The 24,419-nt window shown below is 46.6% G+C and overlaps 2 protein-coding genes across 6 annotated transcripts in view; both read left to right on the forward strand.

Annotated features, from left to right (window-relative positions):
* Positions 1-260: 260 nt before the first annotated feature.
* Positions 261-24,419, forward strand: part of LOC309519458 (NXPE family member 2-like) — a 33,250-nt gene continuing 9,091 nt past the window's right edge. The window contains exons 1-2 of one of the 5 annotated variants that reach the window (XM_082200463.1): positions 11,621-12,087; positions 17,604-17,798. In XM_082200463.1, the coding sequence (XP_082056589.1) occupies positions 17,784-17,798 (15 nt within the window). In that variant the 5' untranslated portion in view covers positions 11,621-12,087; positions 17,604-17,783. Of the gene's footprint in view, positions 625-11,620; positions 12,088-17,603; positions 17,799-18,728; positions 19,171-24,419 lie in introns of those variants that run through there. The other 4 variants (XM_082200467.1, XM_082200466.1, XM_082200468.1 and 1 more) reach the window with 4 other exon arrangements.
* Positions 4,325-11,470, forward strand: LOC309519337 (NXPE family member 4-like; the record flags this gene model as incomplete). Its single annotated transcript, XM_082200173.1, has 5 exons — positions 4,325-4,630; positions 5,117-5,286; positions 8,559-8,620; positions 9,429-9,650; positions 10,505-11,470. The coding sequence occupies 5 exons, from the start codon at positions 4,325-4,327 to the stop codon at positions 10,864-10,866; spliced, it is 1,122 nt and encodes a 373-aa protein (XP_082056299.1). The 3' UTR covers positions 10,867-11,470.

A 24,419-nucleotide genomic window follows, 5' to 3' on the forward strand; every position in this document is an offset into this window, starting at 1 on the left:
TGTGGGTTGTGAACACTGCGGGTTGCAAACGTGCCTCTTGCACGGATCATGTTCGCAACCCGAGCATCCACTGTAAGTGTAACCAGCCATCTCTGTGGGCCTCAGTGTAGTGTGTGTGTGTGTCAGCCAGTATGTTGTGCTGTTGCAGATAGAGCATCTCCAGGACTCCAGTTAATCAGTAACCAAGATCTGTGCCTCTGTGAAGACTAAGATAGCTGCTATGAGCACTCCGTGTATACTCCGTGTATAAGCTGTTACCTGGACATCTTTCTCCTCACACATTTACGAAGCACTATTTCTGTGTTTACTCTTCTTCTGATGCCTCTTTGGGAGAAAGGTTCTGCAGAGGGTAGTAATGTGTCCTCACCAGGGGGAACTCAAGCATGTAAAAATGAAATTGGTATTTACCATGAATTTCTATTCCCTGCTTGAGTTCCCCTTCAGCCTTAAAGCAACATTCAGATATGCTACACTGATAAGAGTTGAAATCAAGGGTAACTCTCTCCTCTCACACAGCTGATCAGAATGCTTTTAGTGCAGATCCTGAGGCCGCCAACTTTATTGGCCCTTGTCCTGGGAACAGTCCTTGTCCTCAGCTACACCTTCCACAGAACGGAGACCAAGGTAGGAATCATTCATCAACCAGTTTTTTTCTATGAAAATAAAACGTTGGCAAAGCGAAAGAGTGGGATATAAAGTGCCTTAAAGAGGTTTTTTTTTTTCTTTTTAAAAAGAGGGTCACTCCCTGATGTTACTGATTTGAATTAATTTTATAATGAATGATTTTAGAGTGTTGTGTTGTGTTGTGTTGTACTGTTGTACTGTTTTATTGTTGTTAGCCACCCTGAGCCCGGCTTCGGCTGGGGAGGGCGGGATATAAATAAAATATATTATTATTATTATTATTATTATTATTATTATTATTATTATTATTATTACATCCAATATATGTTTAGTACCTGGTGACCCTTAAACATAAAGTGAGCATCTCAACTGGAACTTAAATGAATAAATAAGAGAGAGAGAGGTGTTTTGACCACAATATTAATTTAGAGTTCCCAGAGGTATGGCCATGTTAATCTGGAGCAGCAAAAAACAAAACAAATCAGCACCTTAAGAAACTAGCAAATGCATTGCAGCATAGACTTCTGTGGATCTAAGCCCATTTCATCAGATGCATGAAGTGAAATCTTTGTAGGTAGGGTTATTTTTTTACATATACTCTATATTGCCATTGAATTGTGAGGGTATTGGCTTGATTCTGCCTCCAGAAATCAGTGGCCTGAGAATAAACACCCCCCACCCCTCTGTTTGGTGATTCAGGATGAGAAATGATTTTGGGGAGCTAGGAAAGAACCCACATTTTTGTTTCATCATTTCCAATTTGCTGCAAATGAACCCATTGGAGCTGAGGCAGTGTCTCTGTGCTCACCCTTGAAATTATTTATTTTTAATTCCACACTCAAGTTTACCATCTTTGGAGGCCTTGGGAAGGAATATAAAGAAAGTGAAGTTCCTGCAGGTATTGGTAAGCATTTTCTTGTTAATGTTCATAACCACACCAAGTATTATATCAACACAACGCATTGTGAAAAATGTTAATTTTCAATAAAGAAAATATGTGGTGCAGCTTATTTCCTACCTCTGTTTCCTAGATGCATGTATATTAAAACATTTTTAAGATGATGGAGGGATTGCAACTTGGTCGTAGAACAGTAAGACCTAGGGCACGGGCAGGCAAACTAAGGCCCGGGGGCTGGATCTGGCCCAATCGCCTTCTAAATCCAGCCCACAGACGGTCCGGGAATCAGTGTGTTTTTACATGGGTAGAATGTGTCCTTTTATTTAAAATGCATTTCTGGGTTATTTGTGGGGCATAGGAATTTGTTCACCCCCCAAAATATATATATATATATATATATATTTGCTTTCGTAGATTTTCACGGGTACAGGAATGCAGGTTTTGGTGTCTTCGGGTGTCTTCCCGTGTAAGAGTCGGGGTGTCTGTGCGACGTTTCGACGAGGTCTCACTCGTCATCTTCAGGCTGGTGCTTTCGGCTTCTTGTTACTGGAACAGAGCAGAATCTGGTGTTTGAGTTCCTATAAATACTGTTGAGGGGTGTGGTGTATAGCCTCCAACGTTCTGGGCAGAGAGGAAGTTCCTAGATTAGTGTGCCTTTTCTTCTTTTGTTCCTTAATTACTTGAGGGATATCTTGAGTGATTTCATGAGTGATATTCTGAATACCACTGGGTGGGTCATTAAGTGTAGATTAGTTGCTAAAGCTTTTGTGTCTTGACCTCTTGAGCTTGTGAAGAGTTTTTCTGAGAAGATGGCTATGCTGCATCTTCAGCCTGAAGATGACGAGTGAGACCTCGTCGAAACGTCGCACAGACACCCCGACTCTTACACGGGAAGACACCCGAAGACACCAAAACCTGCATTCCTGTACCCGTGAAAATCTACGAAAGCAAATATATATATATATATATATAATCTGGCCCCCCACAAGGTCTGGGGGACAGTGGACCGGCCCTCTGCTGAAAAGGTTTGCTGACCCTTGACTTAGGATGAATGCCCAAAATTTCCCATTAAAAGGACAACGTAGCAGCTAATGTGAAAATAATAATAATAATAATAATAATAATAATAATAATAATAAAATTTATTTATATCCCGCCCTCCCCAGCCAAAGCCGGGCTCAGGGCGGCTAACAACAATCAAATAATCAGTCAAATAATCACACAATCTAAAAATATTTCATTATAAAATTAATTAAATCAAATTGATGGCAACCAATTATGCAGAATTATGTGCAGGTTGCCAGAGGAGGGAGTCAGGCTGCGCCCTGACCAAAGGCCTGGCGGAACAACTCTGTCTTGCAGGCCCTGCGGAAAGATGTCAGGTCCCGCAGGGCCCTAGTCTCTTTTGACAGAGCATTCCACCAGTTCGGAGCTGCAGCCGAGAAGGCCCTGGCTCTAGTTGAGGCCAGCCTAACCTCTCTGAGGCCTGGGACCTTGAGGATGTTATTATTTGCAGACCGTAGGTTTCTCTGTGGGGCATACCAGGAGAGGTGGTCCCGTAGGTACGAGGGTCCTAGGCCGTATAGGGCTTTAAAGGTTAAAACCAGCACCTTAAACCTGATCCTGTACTCCACCGGGAGCCAGTGCAGCTGGTATAATACCGGATGAATGTGCTCTCGCAGCAAAGACCCCATAAGGAGTCTCGCCGCGGCATTCTGCACCCGCTGGAGTTTCTGGGTCAGTCTCAAGGGCAGCCCCACGTAGAGCGAGTTACAATAATCCAGTCTGGAGGTGACCGTCGCATGGATCACAGTGGCTAGGTCAGGACGAGAGAGATAAGGGGCCAACTGCTTAGCTTGGCGGAGATGAAAAAATGCCGCCTTTGTTATAGCTGTAATCTGCGACTCCATAGAGAGGGAGGTATCGAAGATTACACCCAAACTCTTAACGGACGGTGCTGGCACTAATTGCACCCCCGCAAGAGATGGGAGTTGCCCCCCTGATCCCATATCTTCCCGCCCCAGCCAGAGGACCTCTGTCTTCGAAGGATTTAACTTCAACCGGCTCCCACGTAGCCATCCAGCCACAGCTTCCAGACATCTGGTCAGTGTGTCTGGGGCCGAGTCAGGATGGCCATCCATCAACAGATAGAGTTGGGTGTCATCAGCATACTGATGGCAACCCAGCCCAAAACTCCGGACAAGCTGGGCGAGGGGGCGCATAAAGATGTTAAAAAGCATCGGGGAGAGAATTGCACCCTGAGGCACTCCACACACCAAGGAGTGGCGTGATGACAATTCCCCCCCAAGCGCCACCCTCTGTCCCCGATCAGAGAGAAACGAGCGCAGCCATTGAAGGACTGTGCCCTGGATCCCCACGTCGGCAAGGCGGTGGTCCAGGAGTTCGTGATCGACCATGTCAAAGGCTGCTGACAGATCTAGAAGAATCAGCAGCCCTGACCCGCCTCGATCCAGCTGCCTGCGGAGATCATCTGTTAGGGCGACCAGAGCCGTCTCGGTCCCATGACCAGCGCGGAAGCCGGACTGGAATGGGTCCAGAGCAGATGTTTCATCCAGAAACCTACCAAGCTGTTCAGCAACCGCTCTCCGCCGCCACCGCTCACCATCTGCTTGAGGCCCTGCAGAATCTGCACCAATATACTGACAGTCCATAATACTGGGCTACATGCACTAAGTGTCTAATTTAAGGTGGCTTCCTTTTTAATACTATTAAATGCTTCAATCACAAGACAGCAGGAGTGAACTTTGGGTAGTGAAAGATGGAACCCAGAGACATGCTAGAATGGAATGGGCAGAAAAGGACAAAGAAATTAAAGCTGTCCTTAGAAAACTAGACGACCTGATGCCCAGCATCACTTTCATGGATATGAATACCACTACAAGTGCTAAGAACAGCAAGGCCACCATCTTAAACTACAAAAGCTCTTATTGTATTGGCGAGCATTTGATGGTTCGACTGGATTTATACAACTACTTGGGCAAGAGGAAGGAATACGGAGGAGACCTCTTACGAGCGAGGATCTTTTCTTCAAGTCTTAGGGCTGAAGCTTCTGGGCGCATCACAGACTATAGGAATGGGACGTACTTGGTCAATTTCACTTTATTTTGGTGAAGCCTTAGTTTAGGGGGGGATTCATTTGCCCGCTTCCCCAGGACCGAGGAGAGCACAAAAGCACCAAAGAAGCAACTTCCTCTTAAGAGAAAAGGGTTTATTGAGATCTGCGCAGAGGCTGCCAGTGGAATTACTTCCAAAGACTGGCCGCAATACATGGCATTTGGCAGGCATTCTTATACTGAAGTTACACCTTTCCCTTCACCAATCACCAATCGCCAACCAAGCATTTTACCTTAAGAGGATAATCACGTTAAGCAAGTTCCTCACCTATTTCCTTGTCTTATTTGGTAAGCCTTTTCCTTGTGCCTACGTGGCTTCTCCTATTATCTACTTGGCCAGTGTCACAAGCCAAACCTGTTTAAGTAATCTATATTGGAATCTAAAGCCAAGGCTGCTCAGGCAATCTATACTGCAATCTATATTGTGACAGGGCTAAACCCTCCCTTCCTTCATTGGGAGGGCAATGTCAGAGTGTCCATCTTGCTCATCCACCCCAGCCAAGGAGTTTCTGCATTGCGGGCTGCAAGGAAAAAGGGCTACGACAAAATAGTTTTCACGGGAAAAATTTTAAATGGGACATCAAGCGTCCACACTGAATGTGGTTTTAACAAGACCACAGAACTGTGTGAGTATCTAGATAGATGTACGAGACCGAGAGGCCTTCTATTGTGAGAAACCAAATAATGTACCTTGCGATGCTTTTGTTAGCCTGAAGTCCAACAGCAAGACCATCTCCTACCTCACTGCCTTGGAACACAGCCTTTTGAGCAGGTATTGTTCTTCGCTTCAGGCAGCAAAACACCTGGGGTCTCACCAGCCAATTGTTACCATTGTTATATCTCTGCAAATAGTCACATCAATCAGCAAAAAACTACTGTTTTCTGACACGGGGGGTGGGGGTATTACACAGTCTACATGAGTACCATGTATTTAAAGCACATGGCTTCCCAAAAAGAATCCTGGGAACTGTAGTTCGTTAAGGGTGCTGGGGATTGTAGCTCTAGAAAATTACACTTCCTAGAATTCTTTGGAGGACGTTATGTGCTCTAGATATGATGGGAAAAGGTAAAGGGACCCCTGACCATTAGGTCCAGTCATGGCCGACTCTGGGGTTGCGGCATTCATCTCGCTTTATTGGCCGAGGGAGCTGGCGTACAGCTTCCGGGTCATGTGGCCAGCAAGACTAAGCTGCTTCTGGTGAACCAGAGCAGCGCACGGAAACCCCGTTTACCTTCCCGCCAGAGCGGTACCTATTTATCAACTTGCACTTTGATGTGCTTTCGAACTGCTAGGTGGGCAGGAGCAGGGACCGAGCAACGGGAGCTCACCCCGTCGCGGGGACTGGACCCGCCGACTTCTGATCGGCAAGTCCTAGGCTCAGTGGTTTAACCCACAGCACCACCCGCGTCCACCTTCAAATCTTCAAATATCTCTGGGACTTCCGGGTTGGCGCATCCGGCTAATGGCGGATTCCCTCCGAGCTCCGGAGGGAATCGGCTTAGCAGGGGGCTGGGTCTTGCCGTGCCGGCGACACGGGGACCCTCAAAAACCACGGGCACGGAGCCCGTGGACATGGTGACTCGGCGGGCACCTCAAGCGCCCTCCCGACTCGTGAAGGAGCCTTTTTAAAGGCTACGGAGCGGGTGCCGGGGAGCAGCATGGTGCTGTGAGTTCTCCGCTTCCCCTGCCGAGCGAAGCCGCATGCCATTTGTCGGACAGCGCTGACTTCTTCCTATCAAATTTGGATTCAAAGGCAAGAACAACAACCTGTGAGTAACTTGAAATTTGGACTATAAATTTTGGATTTGGCACGAGCGGGGGAGGTAAAAAAAAAAAGAGGAAGTCCGCCTCCCCCCTATTGTAATCAGTACAAAGCAAGGACCTGTCAACTAAGGCTGCGGGAAGAATTGTCGTGATATAAGGATATAAATTCCGCGGATTTAAAGAACTAAGTTAATGTGCTGGAGGACTAGAGCTTACTTTGTTTGGATTAAGCACCACCTTTCTCAAGCCCGGGAGAAACCCGTATTAAGAGCCTGTTGTGGATTTACAGGAACTTTTGACAGCTGTCAAACTAGCTGTCAAAGCTGGAAAAATTGAAAGCTGAAACTCTAACCGGTTATATTGCTACAAAATATTGAAAGCTAAGAAAGATTGATACAAATAAATCTGACTTTTGGATCGGAAGGGAAAAGAACACTAAGTAACCAGAATCCCTCTAGAGGGGATTCTTGGACATTACAAGAATGGAGCTAAAACAGGGAATACAGGAAATACGTGCTGGCCTGAAAAAATTGATCTTTCTCGTGGGAAAGTTGCAAGAGATGAATAAGAGAGACCATGTTTTGTCTACAAGCCCTTCAAACCTGAAGTTAACTGAAAACATACCCATTGAGTTGGAAAGGGGCTCGATGTTCAAAACACATGCAGCTGGACAAGAAAAAGAACCAAAGATTGAGGAGGAAAAGACATCTGCTGAACAGGAAGAGCTGAAAGAAGGGATGGCGGAAACGTCACAGAAGGAAAAAAAGAACTGGAGACCTATAAAGAAGAAGTTTAAACTGACCAAGGTGAAAGTTGGACTATTTGGGATGTACAGACCCAAGAAACAGAGCTGGAGCACCATCTTTAAACAAGTATGCCTTGTTGGAAGAACCACAGTCAGCATTGGGAAGATACTCCTTCGGTCCTGGGTGTTTAGTATGAGAGACTTCAGAAGAAACCGGCTGAAAGGGACTGAGAGAGATTTGTGTGCCTCAGACGTAAGATCACCAGGCTAGAAAGATGGACTAATTGGACTTTGGTTAGGGATTGAAACCGGGAGGAGAGGGGTGGGATCTAGAAGTCCAAAGGGGGTTTGCTTTTTGCTTTTGCAGTATAAAAATTATAGGCTTTTTATTATTATAAGAATGGGGAATCCGTGGAGGGGAAATAGTGGCAACCTTAGGAAAAGTATCTCTTTTTTCTTTTTTTAACTCTATTTTTACACTTCAGTTTCTTCTCTTTATATAGGTGCTATATTAAAGTTAAAAACTATTACAAAAATTATTTTAATTAAATCAAGATTAAGTGAATTTAATAAATTACGTTTCAGGATATTAAGGGAAAAACTTGCTTGAATAAACAACTGGGGTTGGAATACAATAAGGGGAGACGTGGGGAAGTCCTGAAAAGAAGTTATTGAAAATGAATGTCAAAAGGTGGAATTTTTCTTTGTTGTTTCTTTTTTGTGTTTTTTTCTGTGTTTTTTCCCCCTAGATTTCTTTCTTTATTCTTTCTATTCTTTCTTATTTGCTCTGTTATTTGTAACCTTTTGTAAAACTTAATAAAGATTATTTAAAAAAAAATCTTCAAATATCTCAAGGGCTGTCATATGGAAGATGGAGCAAGATTGTTTTCTCCTGCTTTGGAGGGTAGGACTATTAACACTATTAATTTTGGTTCCTCCAAATCAAGAGCACTCTGGGGTCAGCCTTGAGACATTTCAATGTAATATGGGGATGTGGTTGTGGCTCCATGGTAGAGCATCTGTTTTGCAAGCTGAGTGTTCTAAATTTGATACCCAGCATCTCTCTGTAGGGGAGCTGCTGCCTGTCAGTGTAGACAATATTGAACTTGATGGAGCAATGCTTCCTTGATTTCACAAACATCCTCCACAGCTGGAACACTCTGGGGTCTGTCTTAAAGAAACTCCAATATAACTTTCCATTTGCACCTAAGGAGAACACGACAATACAATAATCATCTTGCCGGAACACACCAAGAACCATCTAGCCAAGGCTTCCATTTCCAATAGAGGCCACTGAGGTGTGAGAATGGGGTGGGATAAAGCCCACAGCACTCTGGGTAATGGACTTATATTCCAACTTGATTTTTAATGGCCATTTTTTCTTTCATAAAGGTCCAACACTGGAGCTGAGATTCCTCAGACATATGGGGACATTCGTGTTGTTGCCTGTGAAAGTGAGCTGGACATTCTGATTATTGTCACAACTTTTGTGTGGTCCATCCAGGGGCATGCCTAGGGGTTAGGTGAGGCTGGCCCCTACCAAGGGGGGTGGGATAACACAAAAACCATGCCTGTCCATTTTGGCTTGAAGTGGCTAGTAGCCTTGCTCACCTTTCCACATACTCCCTGGGCTTCTCCTCCACTGCTCTGGACAAGGGGGCCACAAGGGACAGGCGGTGCAGATACAGCTCTTTGCCAAGGGTGCAAGAAAGTCTAGGTTCGCCATCCCCAAGCATATTTTTTCTGGGCTCAATCCAACCTAGTGACTCTGGCCCCCAACATCCTCCTGCACCCCAACCTCTTGTGTGCTTTAGGAGATTCCCAAGAAAGACTCTTTTCATTCAGCCAGACCTTTTGGATCTTGGCGTCTTCTCCTCTATTTTAAGCTAAGACTTTTTGGCTGCTCACCTGCCTTCCACATTTTTTTAAGTTTATCCTTTATTGCTGCTCTTGTCCTCAGACCCTCCAAAACCTCTTGGCATAGAAGCAGGAGGCCAAATAATTACAATAAATAACTCCATTGCTATTCTGGTTCTTCCCCATCCTTGAAAATGACGACATCTTCTGGGCTGGCACACGGTTTGCCAGGTGTGGAATTGAGGAGCTGCAATAAAGGGTTGTGCCTGTTGGTTGTCCTTCTTCCTATAGCTTGGGATCCCCAATGATTGCCCAGGAAGCTGTGGGACCATTCACACTTTCCTTCACAGCGCTGCAGTCACAGAGTTCACTGACACCTGCTTGTCTCTCATTTCCTTTTGGTAGGCATGGCGACGACCACGGTGAGCGAGAAGTGCAAGGTTGGCATGAGGTCCCCATCTCCCAGGGGCTTCGTCTGGCAGAACCAGTGGCATCCTGTGTTCTGCAACATGTCAGCTTTCCATACCTTGGATAGGATTAACACTTGCTTGAAACAAAAGATCATTTACCTCCTGGGAGACTCAACTGTGCGGCAATGGATGGAGTATCTCACAAAGAGAGTCAATAGTACGTTCTCCCACCTAGATATAATCTCAAGAGCCAGTGTGGTATAGTGGTTAGGAGCGGTAGACTCGTAATCTGGGGAACCGGGTTTGCGTCTCCGCTCCTCCACATGCAGCTGCTGGGTGACCTTGGGCCAGTCACACTTCTCTGAAGTCTCTCAGCCCCACTCACCTCACAGAATGTTTTTTGTGGGGGAGGAAGGGAAAGGAGAATGTTAGCCGTTTTGAGACTCCTTTGGGTAGTGAGAAAGTGGGATATCAAATCCAAACTCTTCTTCTTCTTCAATGTAGCAAAGCTTCCAGTAACACACAGTGCCTGCTTCTGCTAACTCACAGTCCTCTTCTGCTATCTCACAGTCCTTTCTACCCACAAAAGAGCCATCTCCTAGTCTAAGGCTGTAAATTGTTATTTTTTTCTTTGCTACAACATTCATTATATAAGAAACTGAGTAGCAAGGTATAAGATGGAAAGGAGAGAGTGTCCCAAACAGGTCCCCAGCAGTCACACCCCAGAACTTTACCTCCTTTGTCTTCTGTACACTCCCCACCCCCTGCCTGACACATGCAACAGGCATCTCTTCTGTGCTTGGAGAACCCCACCCAGCTGAGGCTCAGAGTTTCCTCCTCAGTCTGCTCAACTAGAGGGCCTGTTTCCAGTCATTCACTGCTGCCTTGGCTCTTGATCCTCGCCTATTTATGACAATACACCTTCCACGGGCCACTCTGATCCCTGATTGATCCCTTTCTAGTCTTTGCCTATGCATGCATCAAGGGAGCAGCAGTGATGGGGGGCTGCCAGGGTGATTGGCCTGGGTGGCAGGTGACAGAGACACAGCAGTTGTGATCTCTCTGGGCCAGCACTCCCTAGGCCATCACTTGTCGTCTCCCTAGGCCATCACTTCCGCCCCTTCCCCATCGAGCTCTTCATTCGAAGGATGATCAACATCCGGGGAGCCATCCAACGTCTTCTCCTGAGGAGCCCAGACACAAAAGTCATCATCAAAGCAGAGAACACCCGGGAGATGTCAATAGACCAGGAGCGATTTGGGGACTTCCATGGTTATGCCCAATACCTTGCGCTAAAGGACATTTTTCGAGATCTGAAGGTGGGCTTCATTGATGCCTGGGACATGACAGTTGCTTATGGCACAAACCTGGTTCACCCACCAGATCACGTGGTCGGAAGTCAGATTGATATGTTTTTGTCTTATATATGTTAAGGCAGTAAAATAAACCAAGAGTGAAAGCTTTAATTATGCAAAGGAAAGGATTTTGAATGGGGCAAGACAGTCAGCTAAACATGTGGAACATTTTTATCAGTTGCTTTTAGACACTTAAGGGTGTAATAAAGCACCAAAACAAATAACAGATGAAGCAGAAAATTTTGGATTGGAAAATGTAGCAATTAAGAATATGGGACACACTTGGTGGCTGCGGCGAGGGCTGCATATATATATCAGAGTGGTTTACAACAATTACCTATAAAACCATTCTAGCTAGCTAGCTAGCATCTATCTAAAATAAAACAGGAATCAGCTAAAAATGTTGGAAAATGGTATTGCCCGCATAAGCCTGACAGAACAGAAATGTTTTCAGGCGTTTAAAAGTTGAAACAGAAGGTGCCTGTCATTGGCTTTGTCTCCCCCTACTGGTGCCCTGCTGCCATACACTCCAGATGGATCGGTTGTTTGTTAAGCCTTTCCTTTGATTACCAGCACCCCCTATCCATGCCTTCCCTCTGTATCAGTGAGTTACTCTCCATGTCTGAGGCCCTAACTCTCCTACCTCTTGCCACATGCACTTATAGACAGGTAGGGCTGGGAAAGAAACCTCCTCGCCTGAAATGCTTGTTGGATTGTGGGCACTGCTGGCCAGTGATAGACCAATAGCCTGACCCCGGTATAAGGGAGATTTCTGTGGCCTTAAAAACACTGTATGCAAGTCACGTTCACATCTAAAACCAGGGGCAGGTGGGTTCATTGTGCCCAGAGGCAGGCCCAGCATCACACTCTTAAAGATGGCTAACTTTTGTGCTGGGAAAAATGTCTATCCTTGGTTCAAATATGTTTAGATGCCTTTTGCCAGAGCTGGGGGATGAGCCTATCTGTAAAGTGAAATCTCTCTTGCTCTCGCTCTCCCAAGTGAGAGGTTTAAGCCTGCCTGTCTATTACAGCACTCTCCTTTGTTCTGCCTTAATTCCATGTTTGGGGAAACTTTGAGATTGCTAGCTTGCTTTTCTTAGTGAGCTTAGTGGCACACACTCAGAGGATTTCCATTTCTCTCCTCTGGCCCTCCCCTTCCCCCATGGCCCAACCTATGCAGGGCAAATTCCTCACTGCAAAGCAAGGGGAAGAGAAACAAATACCAGCTTGCCTATCCTGCTGATCTCACCTGTTGCAGCTAACATCAGGGAGGACAGTGCGCAAGCAAGAAGGGAGGAGGTGAGAGACAGAGTGGAGGGCATGGAGGAGGCTGGAGGAGGAGGTTGGTGAGTAAGAGGTTAACCGGGCTCAGGGCAGGATCCAAGTCCAAAACCCTTCTCCATCCCTTGTGGGTCATGTAGAAAGAGAAACCTGCACACTTTCAGTAGGGCTTGGAAATGCAATTCAGCTATTCTATTGCGGCCTTAATTCCAATGATCACCTTTAAGCTGACTTTCTTTGTGACACCCCCTTGCCCACCCAGCAGGGGGCTGGGGAAAAGAGAGGGGTAAAGACACTCTGAAGGAGCCCGGGTTACATCACAACGTCCTTTTCCCTTTCTTCTTACCTATGCAACTTGCTGCACTGCATCATGTTCCCATTACAGGGGGGAATGAATGAGCTTGAACAAGTTTAGATTACATAAGCAACCCTAATATCGTGAGAAGATGAGCAGGATTCTTAATAAAGCACCCCCTGAAGTTTGAGAAGGTGAAGGCTTGGGATGTCTGTGTCTTTGCCATTTTATAACATTAGACATCATATTCTTTCCTGTATGACACCGCCCAGTATTAAGATGTTTGCTGGCTCCCTTAAAAATTTCCTTAAATGTGCTTGTCATAGCTGTCCTTTGTTTTCCTCTTGAAGGCACCGAACAGTTAAGCAAGTTCAACTTTGATTTTGAGACATATTAATAGAGAAGGTAAAATATAAGAGCAGTTTCCAATAATTGTTCTTCCTCTTATTATTATCTTCCTCTTCTCCCAACTGTCGTATTGTTCAATTTTATGGCAGTAAACAACTCGTTTGATCTCTGTTATTAATAGCAGTTAAGGGAGTGCCATGCTGCAATGCTATTAATTTAAAGGGCAACTCCCCTCTAGATTTGTTGCTCTAGGCCTCTCTAATTTTTCAAAGTTCCTGCCTTTTTCACAGCATTTCACTGCTGAGATCCTGAAAGATCCAGATTTCTACTCCTCCCCAGGTTCAACTAGGTGCATTGTGAGTCATTCTCATAATGCTATGTTTCGTTTGGAAATGATGAGATTTAATTACTATGTCTCTGGGACATTATTTTGAGGTGGGCTTGGGGTCAACTCCCCATGGGACTCTGAGTCCCTTAAGCCCATGATTGGTCAGAGAAGAATGGATGGAGGCAGGATCCAGGGGAAAGCAAGGCATTTCTGTTATTTTTCTGTTGCAACAGAGTTCCTTCCCCTCCTTGCAAGGAGGTAGTACAGTGGTATCTTGGTTCTCAAACTTAATCCATTCTGGAAGTCTGTTCCAAAACCAAAGCATTCCAAAGCCAAGGCGCGCTTTCCCATAGAAAGTAATGCAAAACGGATTAATCCGTTCCAGACTTTTAAAAACAACCCCTAAAACAGCAATTTAACATGAACTGTACTATCCAATGAGACCATTGATCCATAAAATGAAAGCAATAATCAATGTACAGCACTATAAAATAAATAAAACAGTATGTATTGTAGATGATAAAAAATAAAATAAAAATTTTTTGCTTACCCGCACTGATGATAGTTATTGTTTGGATGGGGGGGGGGGCTTAATAATTATTTCACTGTTAATATACTTCTTCTTAACTGTATTTCACTATTAATATACTTCTTCTTAATTGTATTTCATTATTAATATACTTCTTCCTAATCGTATTTCAGTTCAGCAATAACTTTGATAAAATACATATTTTGTTATGTGCAAATGGCTTTAGATACCTATTAGCATTAGCTTCAGATACCATGTAGCATATATTCAATACAAGATGCAGTGACAATTTGTTGTTAACAAAGGAAAGCTGGACATATAAAGGGCTCCATTACCTTCAGTAGCTTAGGGCCTCATCAAACCTAAATCCGGCCCTGGACACATATGGTGGCCAGCACAGGAAGCAGGGGTCGAAAAGCCCCAGTACAGAGAGCAGAACACCTTTGTGTCCTGCCCACCATGCCCAAGGGTAGACCTGGGTCATTTTTGTAGAGGAAAAGGGAGAGCAGCACAAAACATCAGACAGAAAGTAAGAGGCAGTGCTCATATCAAGCTAAAAACTAGGACATTGATCCAAAGAATTATGCCTAATAGATATTTAGCTCAGCTACACTGGCAAAAAATATATATAATGTTTTCAGTTGTTTTGCATATGCAGCCGCTGAAGAGAATACAATTCAACCGCTACCTTCTAAAATCCATGACATACTAGTTTTATGCAAGCACATAGTGTTATTTAAAAGCATACGGTTTGCATAAAAAGAGCCCTGGTGAGACTTCAATTTAAATATGTACATTTCACTCCATTTCTGCGAATGTTCACGTTAAAATAAAGCAGTGAGTGTGCTAACTCCATTCCTGTTATTTTAGAGTCAACTCTTAGCATTATTTTCCCTAGAAAAATATGGAGATAATATGTACTGCAGTTATTGAAAAGCGGGGAACCATCTGTTCATGAACTTCTACTTCATCAGATGCCTGGTATGCAGTGGCGTAGCGTGGGGGGTGCCAGGGGTGCCGGCCGCACCGGGCGCAACATCTGGGGGGGGCGCGAGTCCAGAGGGAAGGGACAAGTTCCTTCCTCCGCCGGGCTCCCCGCCGCCACCGCCAGCCTTGCGCCCTAGCGCGCGTGCCCCCCGCCGTCGCTGTGGCTGCGCTCCGCTCACTGCTCGCAGGAGGAGCAACCGCTGCAGCAGCACCGACACCGCCACCGACGCCTGGCCGGGCACGGGCAGCCTCTGCACCCTGCCGCCGCCGCCATCCCCTCGGCCCAGCCACAGGCGGCGGCTGCTTCTGCCTCCATCCTCCTCCGGGCAAGCAGCGTTGTTTGCGCAGCAGGCAGCGCCAGCGGCAACTCGCAGGTTAGGGGTTGGGGGGGCGCAAATTACTTGCCTTGCCCCGGGTTAGGGGGCGCAAATTACTTGCGTTGCCCCGGGTGCTGACAACTCACGCTACGCCGCTGCTGGTATGCTATCCGCTGCAGGCAGGGCATAGAGAGAGAAATAAATGAAAGCAGTGAAGTCAGAGGGCAACCAAGTGCAAGGAAACTCATCAATTAGAAGGCAGAAAACGATGACTCAGTAGATTAGCTTTATTTCTTTACTAAAGAACTTGGGAGGAGCCCATTGTTCTTTGCTGCCTAATAATTTTGTTTCTCTCTCTACACCCTGCCTGCAGAGGATAGCATACCAGGCATCCGATGAAGTAGAAGTTCATGAAAGCTTGTTGTGAAATACATCTGTTTAGCCTTTAGAGTGCCACAAGACCCTGTATTGCTTTTCTTGCCACAAACTGACAACAGTGTCTCTTCCCTGCAAGGAACTGAACAGCAACTCTTTACACAAGCTGCCAGAAGCAAGATGCTCCAAAACTCACATCTTCACCCTGCCCCAACCTTAAATCAGAGGAATCATTACTGCTATTTATTATTAATAATATTTCAATATTATTAGGGACGCGGGTGGCGCTGTGGGTGGCCACAGAGCCTAGGACTTGCCGATCAGAAGGTCGGCGGTTCGAATCCCTGCAATGGGGTGAGCTCCCGTCGCTTGGTCCCTGCTCCTGCCAACCTAGCAGTTCGAAAGCATTTCAAAGTGCAAGTAGATAAATAGGTACCACTCTGGCAGGAAGGTAAACGGTGTTTCCGTGCGCTGCTCTGGTTCGCCAGAAGCGGCTTAGTCATGCTGGCCACATGACCCGGAAGCTATACGCCGGCTCCCTCAGCCAATAAAGCGAGATGAGCGCCGCAACCCCAGAGTCGGCCACGACTGGGCCTAATGGTCAGGGGTCCCTTTACCTTTACCTTTACCTTTACTGTTACCACTGCTGCTGCTATGGATTTAGTACAGCCTCCTTAAGCCTGATTTCCTGTTCCCTCTCAGTCTCCCTTTTCTTCTGGATCCAATTGTATTTGGCTTTTAAGATTTTGAGCAGTGACTTTGTGGTTCTTAAACTTTTGTGGAGTACGCAGAAACCTTTGGGTTCTTTATGTAATAAAAATGCAGATGATAATACGCAAAATTACAGAGACAAAATTGGGGAGGGGGTGAAAAACGTAATGTGGAGAGGGGACATGGCATGTATGCAGAAGGTTCCAGGTTCAGTCATGGCCATTATCTCCAGGTAGGACTGAGAAAGACAGGTAGTAGCTTTCTGGGATTTCAAGACAAAATATAAACCAGGTATGAGGAATCTATGATCCTTCAGCTCCTTCCCTAACACCAAGTAGATTGGCGCAGAGGTAAAGGCATGTCCAGGAATACTCACCTGCATCCAGCCTTGGCATTGAAAATGCGGCCGAACTTTGGTTCAAAAATTTTGAAGATACCTCCTCCCAAAAGCGCTCCACACCCCTGCCCCGGTCTTTTAGCCCTGCAAAGTGCAAGACCTCTCTCTGTAGCGAGAGGTGTGGAAGTCTAAGCCTGCCTGTCCATTGCAACTACTTCATTTATTCTGCCCTGATTCCAAATTTGGGGGAATCTTGAGACTGCTATCTTGCTTTTCTTAGTGAATGAAAAGTGTTCAGCACATGCTCAGAGGCTTGCAATGAATGCTTATGAACTGCATTCTCTGTTTGTCTCCTCTGGCCCTCCCCTTTCTTTTCCATGGCCCAACCTATCTATCCGTGAGACAAATTCCTCACTGCAAGTGTGGCATAGTTGGCAGAGTGTCGGACTAGGTTTAAACCCCACTCACCCAATAAGCTCTCTGGGAGGCTTTGGGCCAGTCACTTGGTACTTGGACGTTTTGGCTCCCAAATGCTGCAAACCCGGAAGTGAGTGTTCTGGTTTGCGAATGTTTTTCAGAAGCCGAAGGTCCAACGCTCCTTCCATGGCTTCTGATTGAGTGAAGGAAGCTCCTGCAGTCAATTGGAAGCCGCACCTTGGTTTTCAAACCGTTTCAGGAGTCCCAGAATGGGTAACATTCGACAACCAAGATACGACTGTATAGATGAGAATAAAGGTAAAGTTAAAGGGACCCCTGGACCATTAGGTCCAGTCGTGGCCGACTCTGGGGTTGCGGCACTCATCTCGCTTTATTGGCCAAGGGAGCCATCATACAGCTTCCGGGTCATGTGGCCAGCATGACTAAGCCGCTTCTGGTGAACCAGAGCAGTGCACGGAAACGCCGTTTACCTTCCCACCGGAGCGGTACCTATTTAACTACTTGCACTTCAACGTGCTTTCGAACTGCTAGGTTGGCAGGAGCAGGGACCGAGCAACAGGAGCTCACCCCATCGCGGTGCCGCCGACCTTCTGATCAGCAAGCCCTAGGCTCTGTGGTTTAACCCACAGCGCCACCCGCGTCCCTATTGATGAGAGTAGCAGGGCGAAAATTGTGCTAGACAGACAAGTATTCATTTCTCTTCCTCTTGTTTTGAGATACACAAACACATATGCTAAAAAAAAAAGTGGATGAAAAATGAATAGTGGGTGGCAATCCAGTTTGACTGCTATTGTGGGCTTAATTCCAATGTTCACATTTAAGTTGACTTTATTTGCGACACACACTCTCCCCTCCACCCCACACCCCAGGCACTTCACTGCCAAGCAAGGAGAGAGGCACTTCACTGCCAAACAAGGAGAAGAGAAATATACTGTCTGACTAGCACAGTTTTTCTCACCTTTTGTTGCCGACATCAGTGAGGGGAGAATGCAAGCAAGAATGAGAGAAAGAAGGAACAGAGCTAGAGACGAGGACGTGGAGGAATCCAGATGGGAATGAGATTGGTGAGTAAGGGATTAAGTGGCCCAGGACAGGATCTGGGTCCAAAGCCCTTCCCCATCTCTTGTGGAACAGCTAGGTAAGAATCGCTAACCCATTTTTGCTAGATCTCTGTAAGCAAGGGTTACAGTTTATAAAAAGCAATTCTAGCAACTGGAAGGGTGGCAATGGGTTTTCCAAATTGCCTCTGGGACTACCATGGCTTAGACTCAATTGGGGTTTACTGGGTGCATACCAATGAGACCATGGGCTCATCCAGACTTCTGCTTCTCCCACCACTTTCCCCTGGGAAAACCCACTCTTCAGTGCTGAATCGGAGCAAACATCAATTGGGTTGTCCACATTTGTTCTGATTTAGGGCTAAAGAGCCATTTTTTCCTGGAGAAAGCAGTGGGGCAAGCAGAAAACCGCTCAGACCCATGTCTAGGAAGCACATGAGAAGTGGGAAACCCATTTAGCCCTATGCTTTCTGGGTTCAACTTGCACTATAATGCCCCCATACTTCTGAAACTGGTTTTTGCATCATGTGAAAAGTCAAATGTGAGAAATGAAGTTACACGGAACCAGGCAGAGGGCTTTCCCAGCAATGGCACCTTCCCTGAGAAACGCCCTCCCATCAGATGTCAAGGAGATAGTTAACTATACAACTGAAGACATCTGAAGGCAGCCTTGTATCAAAAATGTTTTTAATGTTTGATATTTTATTATGCTTTGATATGTGTTGGAAGCCACCCAGAGTAGCTGGGACAACCCAGTCAGATGGGTGGGGTATAAATAATAAATTTGATTATTACTATTACCACTACTATTACGGAATAGGATGTCCCTGTGTTCATCAGAGAAATGTTGAAAGGTATGCATTTGAATGGCAATGGCCCTCAACTTTTCCGGCATTCACCCCCCTCTAATATTTTATTGGGGAGTTAATTAATAAAATTGTTGTTGTTGTTGTTGTTAAATATACAGTCATATGGAAATTAACAGGGAAAAGTCGTGAAAAGGGAATAAACTGCCATGTCAACACAGCCTTGGTTACACGGACTCAGCAATGCCTGCACTGCTTTCCAATTTGCTTTTGGGCACAATTCCAAATATTGGTGATTAATTTCTGCTAAAGCCCTAAATGGCTTGGGTTCAGGGTGACTCAGGGGCCTCTTTGTTTACCAGCCAGCCCAATGCTTAAGATCTGGGTGGGTATGGGGCGGAAGACCTTATCTGTGTCTTACCTCAAGCACAGAATCACAGACTGTAGGGCTGTTCAGAAACAGAACCTATGCAGTGGCTGTCCCACAAGGCTTGGGTGACTTCCCTTCTCTGATGCTCTTCTTCCGGGGAGTGAAGACATTCTTGTTGCATCCTAGGCTTCTGCCTGGTCAGGTAGGTAGCTGGTGGTGTTAAAACATGCTATTTTATCTGCTTGTGCCTACCGTATTTGTCGCCCTATAGGACGCACTTTTTCCCCTCCAAAAATGAAGGGGAAATGTGTGTGCGTCCTATGGGGCGAAGGCAGGCTTTCGCTGAAGCCTGGAGAGCGAGAGGGGTCGGTGCGCACCGACCCTTCTCGCTCTCCAGGCTTCAGGAAGCTATCCGCAAGTCTTGCAAGCCCGGAGGGATGTCCCGCGGGCTCACAAGGCTTGTGGGCAGCAGCCTGCAGCCCCACAAGCTCAGGGGATAGGGGGTGGTGGAGTGCCCCCACCCCGCTATTCCCCGACCTGATCTGGAGGTTGGCAGGGGGGGAGAAGCAAGCTTGCTCCTCCCCCCCCCCCGCCAGTCCCACAAGCTCGGGGGATAGGGGGATGGCAGAGTGCCGCCAACCTGCTATTCCCCGACCTGATCTGGAGGCTGGCGGGGGGGGGAGAGAGAGAGAAGAGCTCGGGGGTTAGGGGGATGGCGAAGCGCTGCCACCCCGCTATTCCCCGACCTGATCTGGAGGCTGGCAGGGGGGAGAAGCAAGCTTGCTCCCCCCCCCCGCCAGTCCCACAAGCTCGGGGGATAGGGGGATGGCGGAGCGCCGCCAACCTGCTATTCCCCAACCTGATCTGGAGGCTGGCGGGGGGGGGGGAGAAGCAAGCTTGCTTCTCCCCCTCCCCCGCCAGCCCCACAAGCTCAGGGGATAGGGGGATGGCGGAGCGCCACCACCCCGCTATTCCCCGACCTGATCTGGAGGCTGGCGGGGGGGGGAGAAGAGCTCGGGGGTTAGGGGGATGGCGGAGCGCTGCCACCCCGCTATTCCCCGACCTGATCTGGAGGCTGGGGGGGGAGAAGCAAGCTTGCTTCTCCCCCCGCCAGCCCCACAAACTCGGGGGACAGCGGGGCAAGCTGTCCCTGAAGGCAGAAGAGGGAGACGGAGCGCTCCGTCTCCCTCTTCTAGCTTGGGGATGGCTGCGCAAACCTGGGGGGGAAATAAAAAAATTTCCCTTGATTTCCCCCCCAAAAAACTAGGTGCGTCCTATGGGCCGGTGCATCCAATAGGGCGAAAAATACGGTACCTCAGTTGTAATTTATATTGTTCTGTTACCTGTTTTTATACAGTAACTGTTGCGGTATTGTTTATGCCAGGGGTAGGCAACATGGTGGCCTCCAGATTTGGAGACTCCAGTTCCCACTGGCCCCAGCCAGCATGCCCGCTGGCAGGGGTGCCAACCTGAATAAAATATTGGGAGGTGGGCAGGTAAGCCCTGCCCCACATAATTGAATACAGGCTGGTGATGGGAGTTCCAGTCCAACACCATTTGGAGGGCACTGTGATGGCTATCGCTGTCTTCTGCGTTAGAGGGTAGAAACTGCTGCATAAATAAAAGAAAAACCAAACATCCAAATCCCTTTAGCCAACTTCCTTCTTATGACAGGGAATTTGTTAAAGGTGGTGGCAGGGAACCTTTTCAAGCCAAAAGTCCACACTTCTCCTTGCATTCCTGCTTCCCTGAGATCCTTCTGCAGTGAGCACCAGAAATTCTAAGAGGACTAGCATTAAGATCTAGCTTCCAAATAGCTCCAAAATGATGTAGCTGTCGGGATTTTTATGTGATATTTTATAAGGAGGCCTCAATCACTCTTCAACTGGGATCCTACTCTACTGCTGTCCTGGATGCCATTGCAGTGATCCCATCATCTCAACCAAGCACTGCTATATCAGACAAGTTCAAAGGAGTTGAGTTTTGTGGGGGTTTTTAATATATGAAAAGCCCCAACAAGTATCCACAAAGGAAAGAGCAACAAATGCTAACCAATTGGTTCTTACATGGAACATCATCCTAGCTTGCAAGCAAAGTGTCAGGTCCAACCCTGGGTCCAATTTCTCTTCTGGTCCTTGTCCTTCCTTCTCTTACTTGGTTCCTCTAGCTCCACTGTTCCCTTCACCCCTAACCTCTTGCACTGACTTACCAGTAGTTCCTTTCTCCTCTCTGCTCTTCCAGCTCATTGCCTTTGATCCTCCTACCACTTTCTGATTGGTTTCCTAGATTTTGGTCTTCTCCCCAAATGATAAACTCTCACCCAGTTTCTCGCCTCGCTGTGCCTGACCAGAACAGATTACTCAATCTCTCACACACACACCTCCCCGCCGGCAACACGGTGCATATGAACTCCTGTTTGGAGCTGCAAACATTGTGTTCTACATCCTGCGAAAATCTCTGGCCAAAGTGCATTGGTACCGAATGAGGATCATCTTAATCATAGCTGCTACTGAATATGATCTGTGTCCATCAACTCTGTATTTGCAAACTGTTATGAGAAAAAAACACCCTGCTCCTTTTCCCTTACGCGGTACCCAAGAGCCCATATAGAGTCCTTTTGTAGGTTCTCTATCAGTAGCAGAAAATAACAGAGACCAACCAGAGAATATTGAGAAGCAAAGCAGCGAGTAAGCCTGTTCTTTATTAAACTGTTCCAACAGAGTCCTCACTTGCCACCAGCAGGAAAGAGGAGGAACCCAGAACAAAGATGTGCCTGCCCTCATATAGACTTTTGAAATTGCACATCCTTAAACTCCAGACCACGCCCAGAAATATCATACATACATCAACAGAAGGGGTGTAGCCCAGGACCATCTTCCCCAATACATCATACATATATCACAGGGGGTGATCTAAAACAGAATGCTGAGTGTGTTCTCTCCTGTCTGGCAGGTTACCTGATTGCATTATCTGGGTTTTGGCCACTCTTTTCTTTTTATAACTACTTAATTCCCGAATGGAAGTAATGGAGGCAGTGAGAGATTTGACTTTCTTGGGCTCCATGATCACTGCAGATGGTGACAGCAGTCACGAAATTAAAAGACACCTGCATCTTGCAATGACAAACCTAGACAGCGTCTTAAAAAGCAGAGACATCACCTTGCCGACAAAGGTCCTCCGTATAGTTAAAGCTATGGTTTTCCCAGTAGTGATGTATGGAAGTGAGAGCTGGACCATAAAGAAGGCTGATCGCCGAAGAATTGATGCTTTTGAATTATAGTGCTGGAGGAGACTCTTGAGAGTCCAATGGACTGCAAGAAGAACAAACCTATCCATTCTGAAGGAAATGCCCTCCAGTGAGCCCTGAGTGCTCACTGGAAGGACAGATCCTGAAGCTGAGGCTCCAATACTTTGGCCACCTCATGAGAAGAGAAGACTCCCTAGAAAAGACCCTGATGTTGGGAAAGATTGAGGGCACAAGGAGAAGGGGACGACAGAGAACAAGATGGTTGGACAGTGTTCTCAAAGCTACCAGCATGAGTTTGACCAAACTGCGGGAGGCAGTGGAAGACAGGAGTGCCTGGCGTGCTCTGGTCCATGGAGTCATGAAGACACGACTAAATGACTAAACAACAACAAATTCCCAAATCCAGGTCACAGGTTCACCATATCCACACCTTAAATGTGCCCTTAAGGCAGGATTTGTGAGCTCAAAGACAATGAGGAGGTTTTTCCCCATTTCCTTAGACCTTGCAGAGAAATATTTGAGGTCATTTTGGGAAAGAGAAAATGGTTTCAGGACTTTTCTGTAGGTTTCAGACATGTGGTTTACATATTTGTATGTGTTTGTTTGGTACATTTATGAACATATAGGACCTTAAAATTCTTATAACAAAACCTTGCACAAATGTAAGTTACGGGAATGTGTACTCAGCAAGGTCAAGGTACGCAGAGATACCATTGACCCCCAGCTGGTGAGGCTTGCTGACCTTCCGGATAAGTCTAAACTCAATTTTCTCCTCCACAATACGACCTGGATGGTCACCAGTTTCTGTGTGCAGATTTGCAGGCGCAGACCACCCCCTGAAACAAATTAGTTCGCTAGGAAAACAGGCAAAGTCAACCTCCAGGGTGTCAGGGCCAATTTGCCTGGTAGCCCAATTTTTTTAGGTTTTTATGTGTATATGCGCTTATCTTAGATTTTAATTTTTAAGCTGTTGTTGTACACCGTTTTACATGTACCTTTTAGTCTTGTGAAAGCTGTCCCAGTTGTGCTTTTGTAGCAATTGGTTAGGCCAGTCAAATGACCACGCAGCAATCAGAGAAATAAAGCAATAAAGTTTTAATTGCTTGCCGGCAGCAAGCAATGGCACGGAGGAATAAGTTCAAAAGTTCGGCCCCTCCCAACAGGGGAGGCTTCCCTTTATACATTCTTGAATCAGGTCTTTATTCAATCAAAAGTTACAGCATTGCACATACTCAGATAGATACACTAGATTCGGCCTAGAGACAAGAACTGCTTTGCTGGGAGATTGTGTTCTAGAACCTTAGGTTCTGCCTAGAGCTAAGGCATGAGGAGTTGGACATTACCCTTCCATGTCCTTATTTGGTAATCCTTATCAGCCTATCTCTGTGTGTCTCTGAGTAGCGGGTGTCTGAGTGTATTTACTGGATATGGGAGCGTGGCCTAGATCAACAAAATGGCTTCCTTGCTTAACATTTTAACTCTCAAAATGGCTTCCCTAAGCACATTGCTACACTTTTCGAGCTGGTTTTTGACCGTAATAAATTATGGTGATGATAATGCTCATGAAGGATTGTGGCTGTGAGAGAGCATCCTGCTGACTCTCCTCCCTTGCAGAGAGGGCAAGCAAAACGAGAGGCTGCAACCTCGTGAGTCCCAACTCCATGTGACGCACCAGCTCTGAAGGGCAGGCAGAGGGCAGAACCGCCCCCGGGGGTTGGAGAAAGGGCGAGCAGAGCACAAGGAATCTTTCTCATCTGGATTAAGGGCTTTTCTCAGGACTGGTGAGGGTGTGCTGTATCCCATCGGTCAAGTGGTGGTGGCACTCACCTTCTTCTGATAGGAAATGGGGGTACAAAAAATTTGGGGGGGTTAGGAGGGTCAGATGGGGCGAGTGAGAAATGTTGCTGTTTTCATCTGAGGAGTGTTGTGTCATGAGACAAAGGTTCTTGAGAGCAGAAGCAGGCAAGGCCTAAGGCAGTGTGGCCTACGAGGCCTACCGAAATCTTTCAAAGCTAACTGTTAGCAGTAAAATGCTGTGCCACTGTGACTCATGCCTCATCTTGGGCTCCCTATACAGTGGGCGCTGGGGTTGCAAACGTGATCTGTGTGAGATGCACGTTCACAACCCGCAGTGTTCACAGCCCGCAGCGGCGCTTCTGCGCATGCTCAATGCGCGATTTAGTGCTTCTGTGCATACGCGACCG

This window comes from Podarcis vaucheri (assembly GCF_965113315.1).
Source record: "Podarcis vaucheri genome assembly, chromosome: 15".
In the NCBI taxonomy this organism is placed as follows: Eukaryota; Metazoa; Chordata; class Lepidosauria; order Squamata; family Lacertidae; genus Podarcis; species Podarcis vaucheri.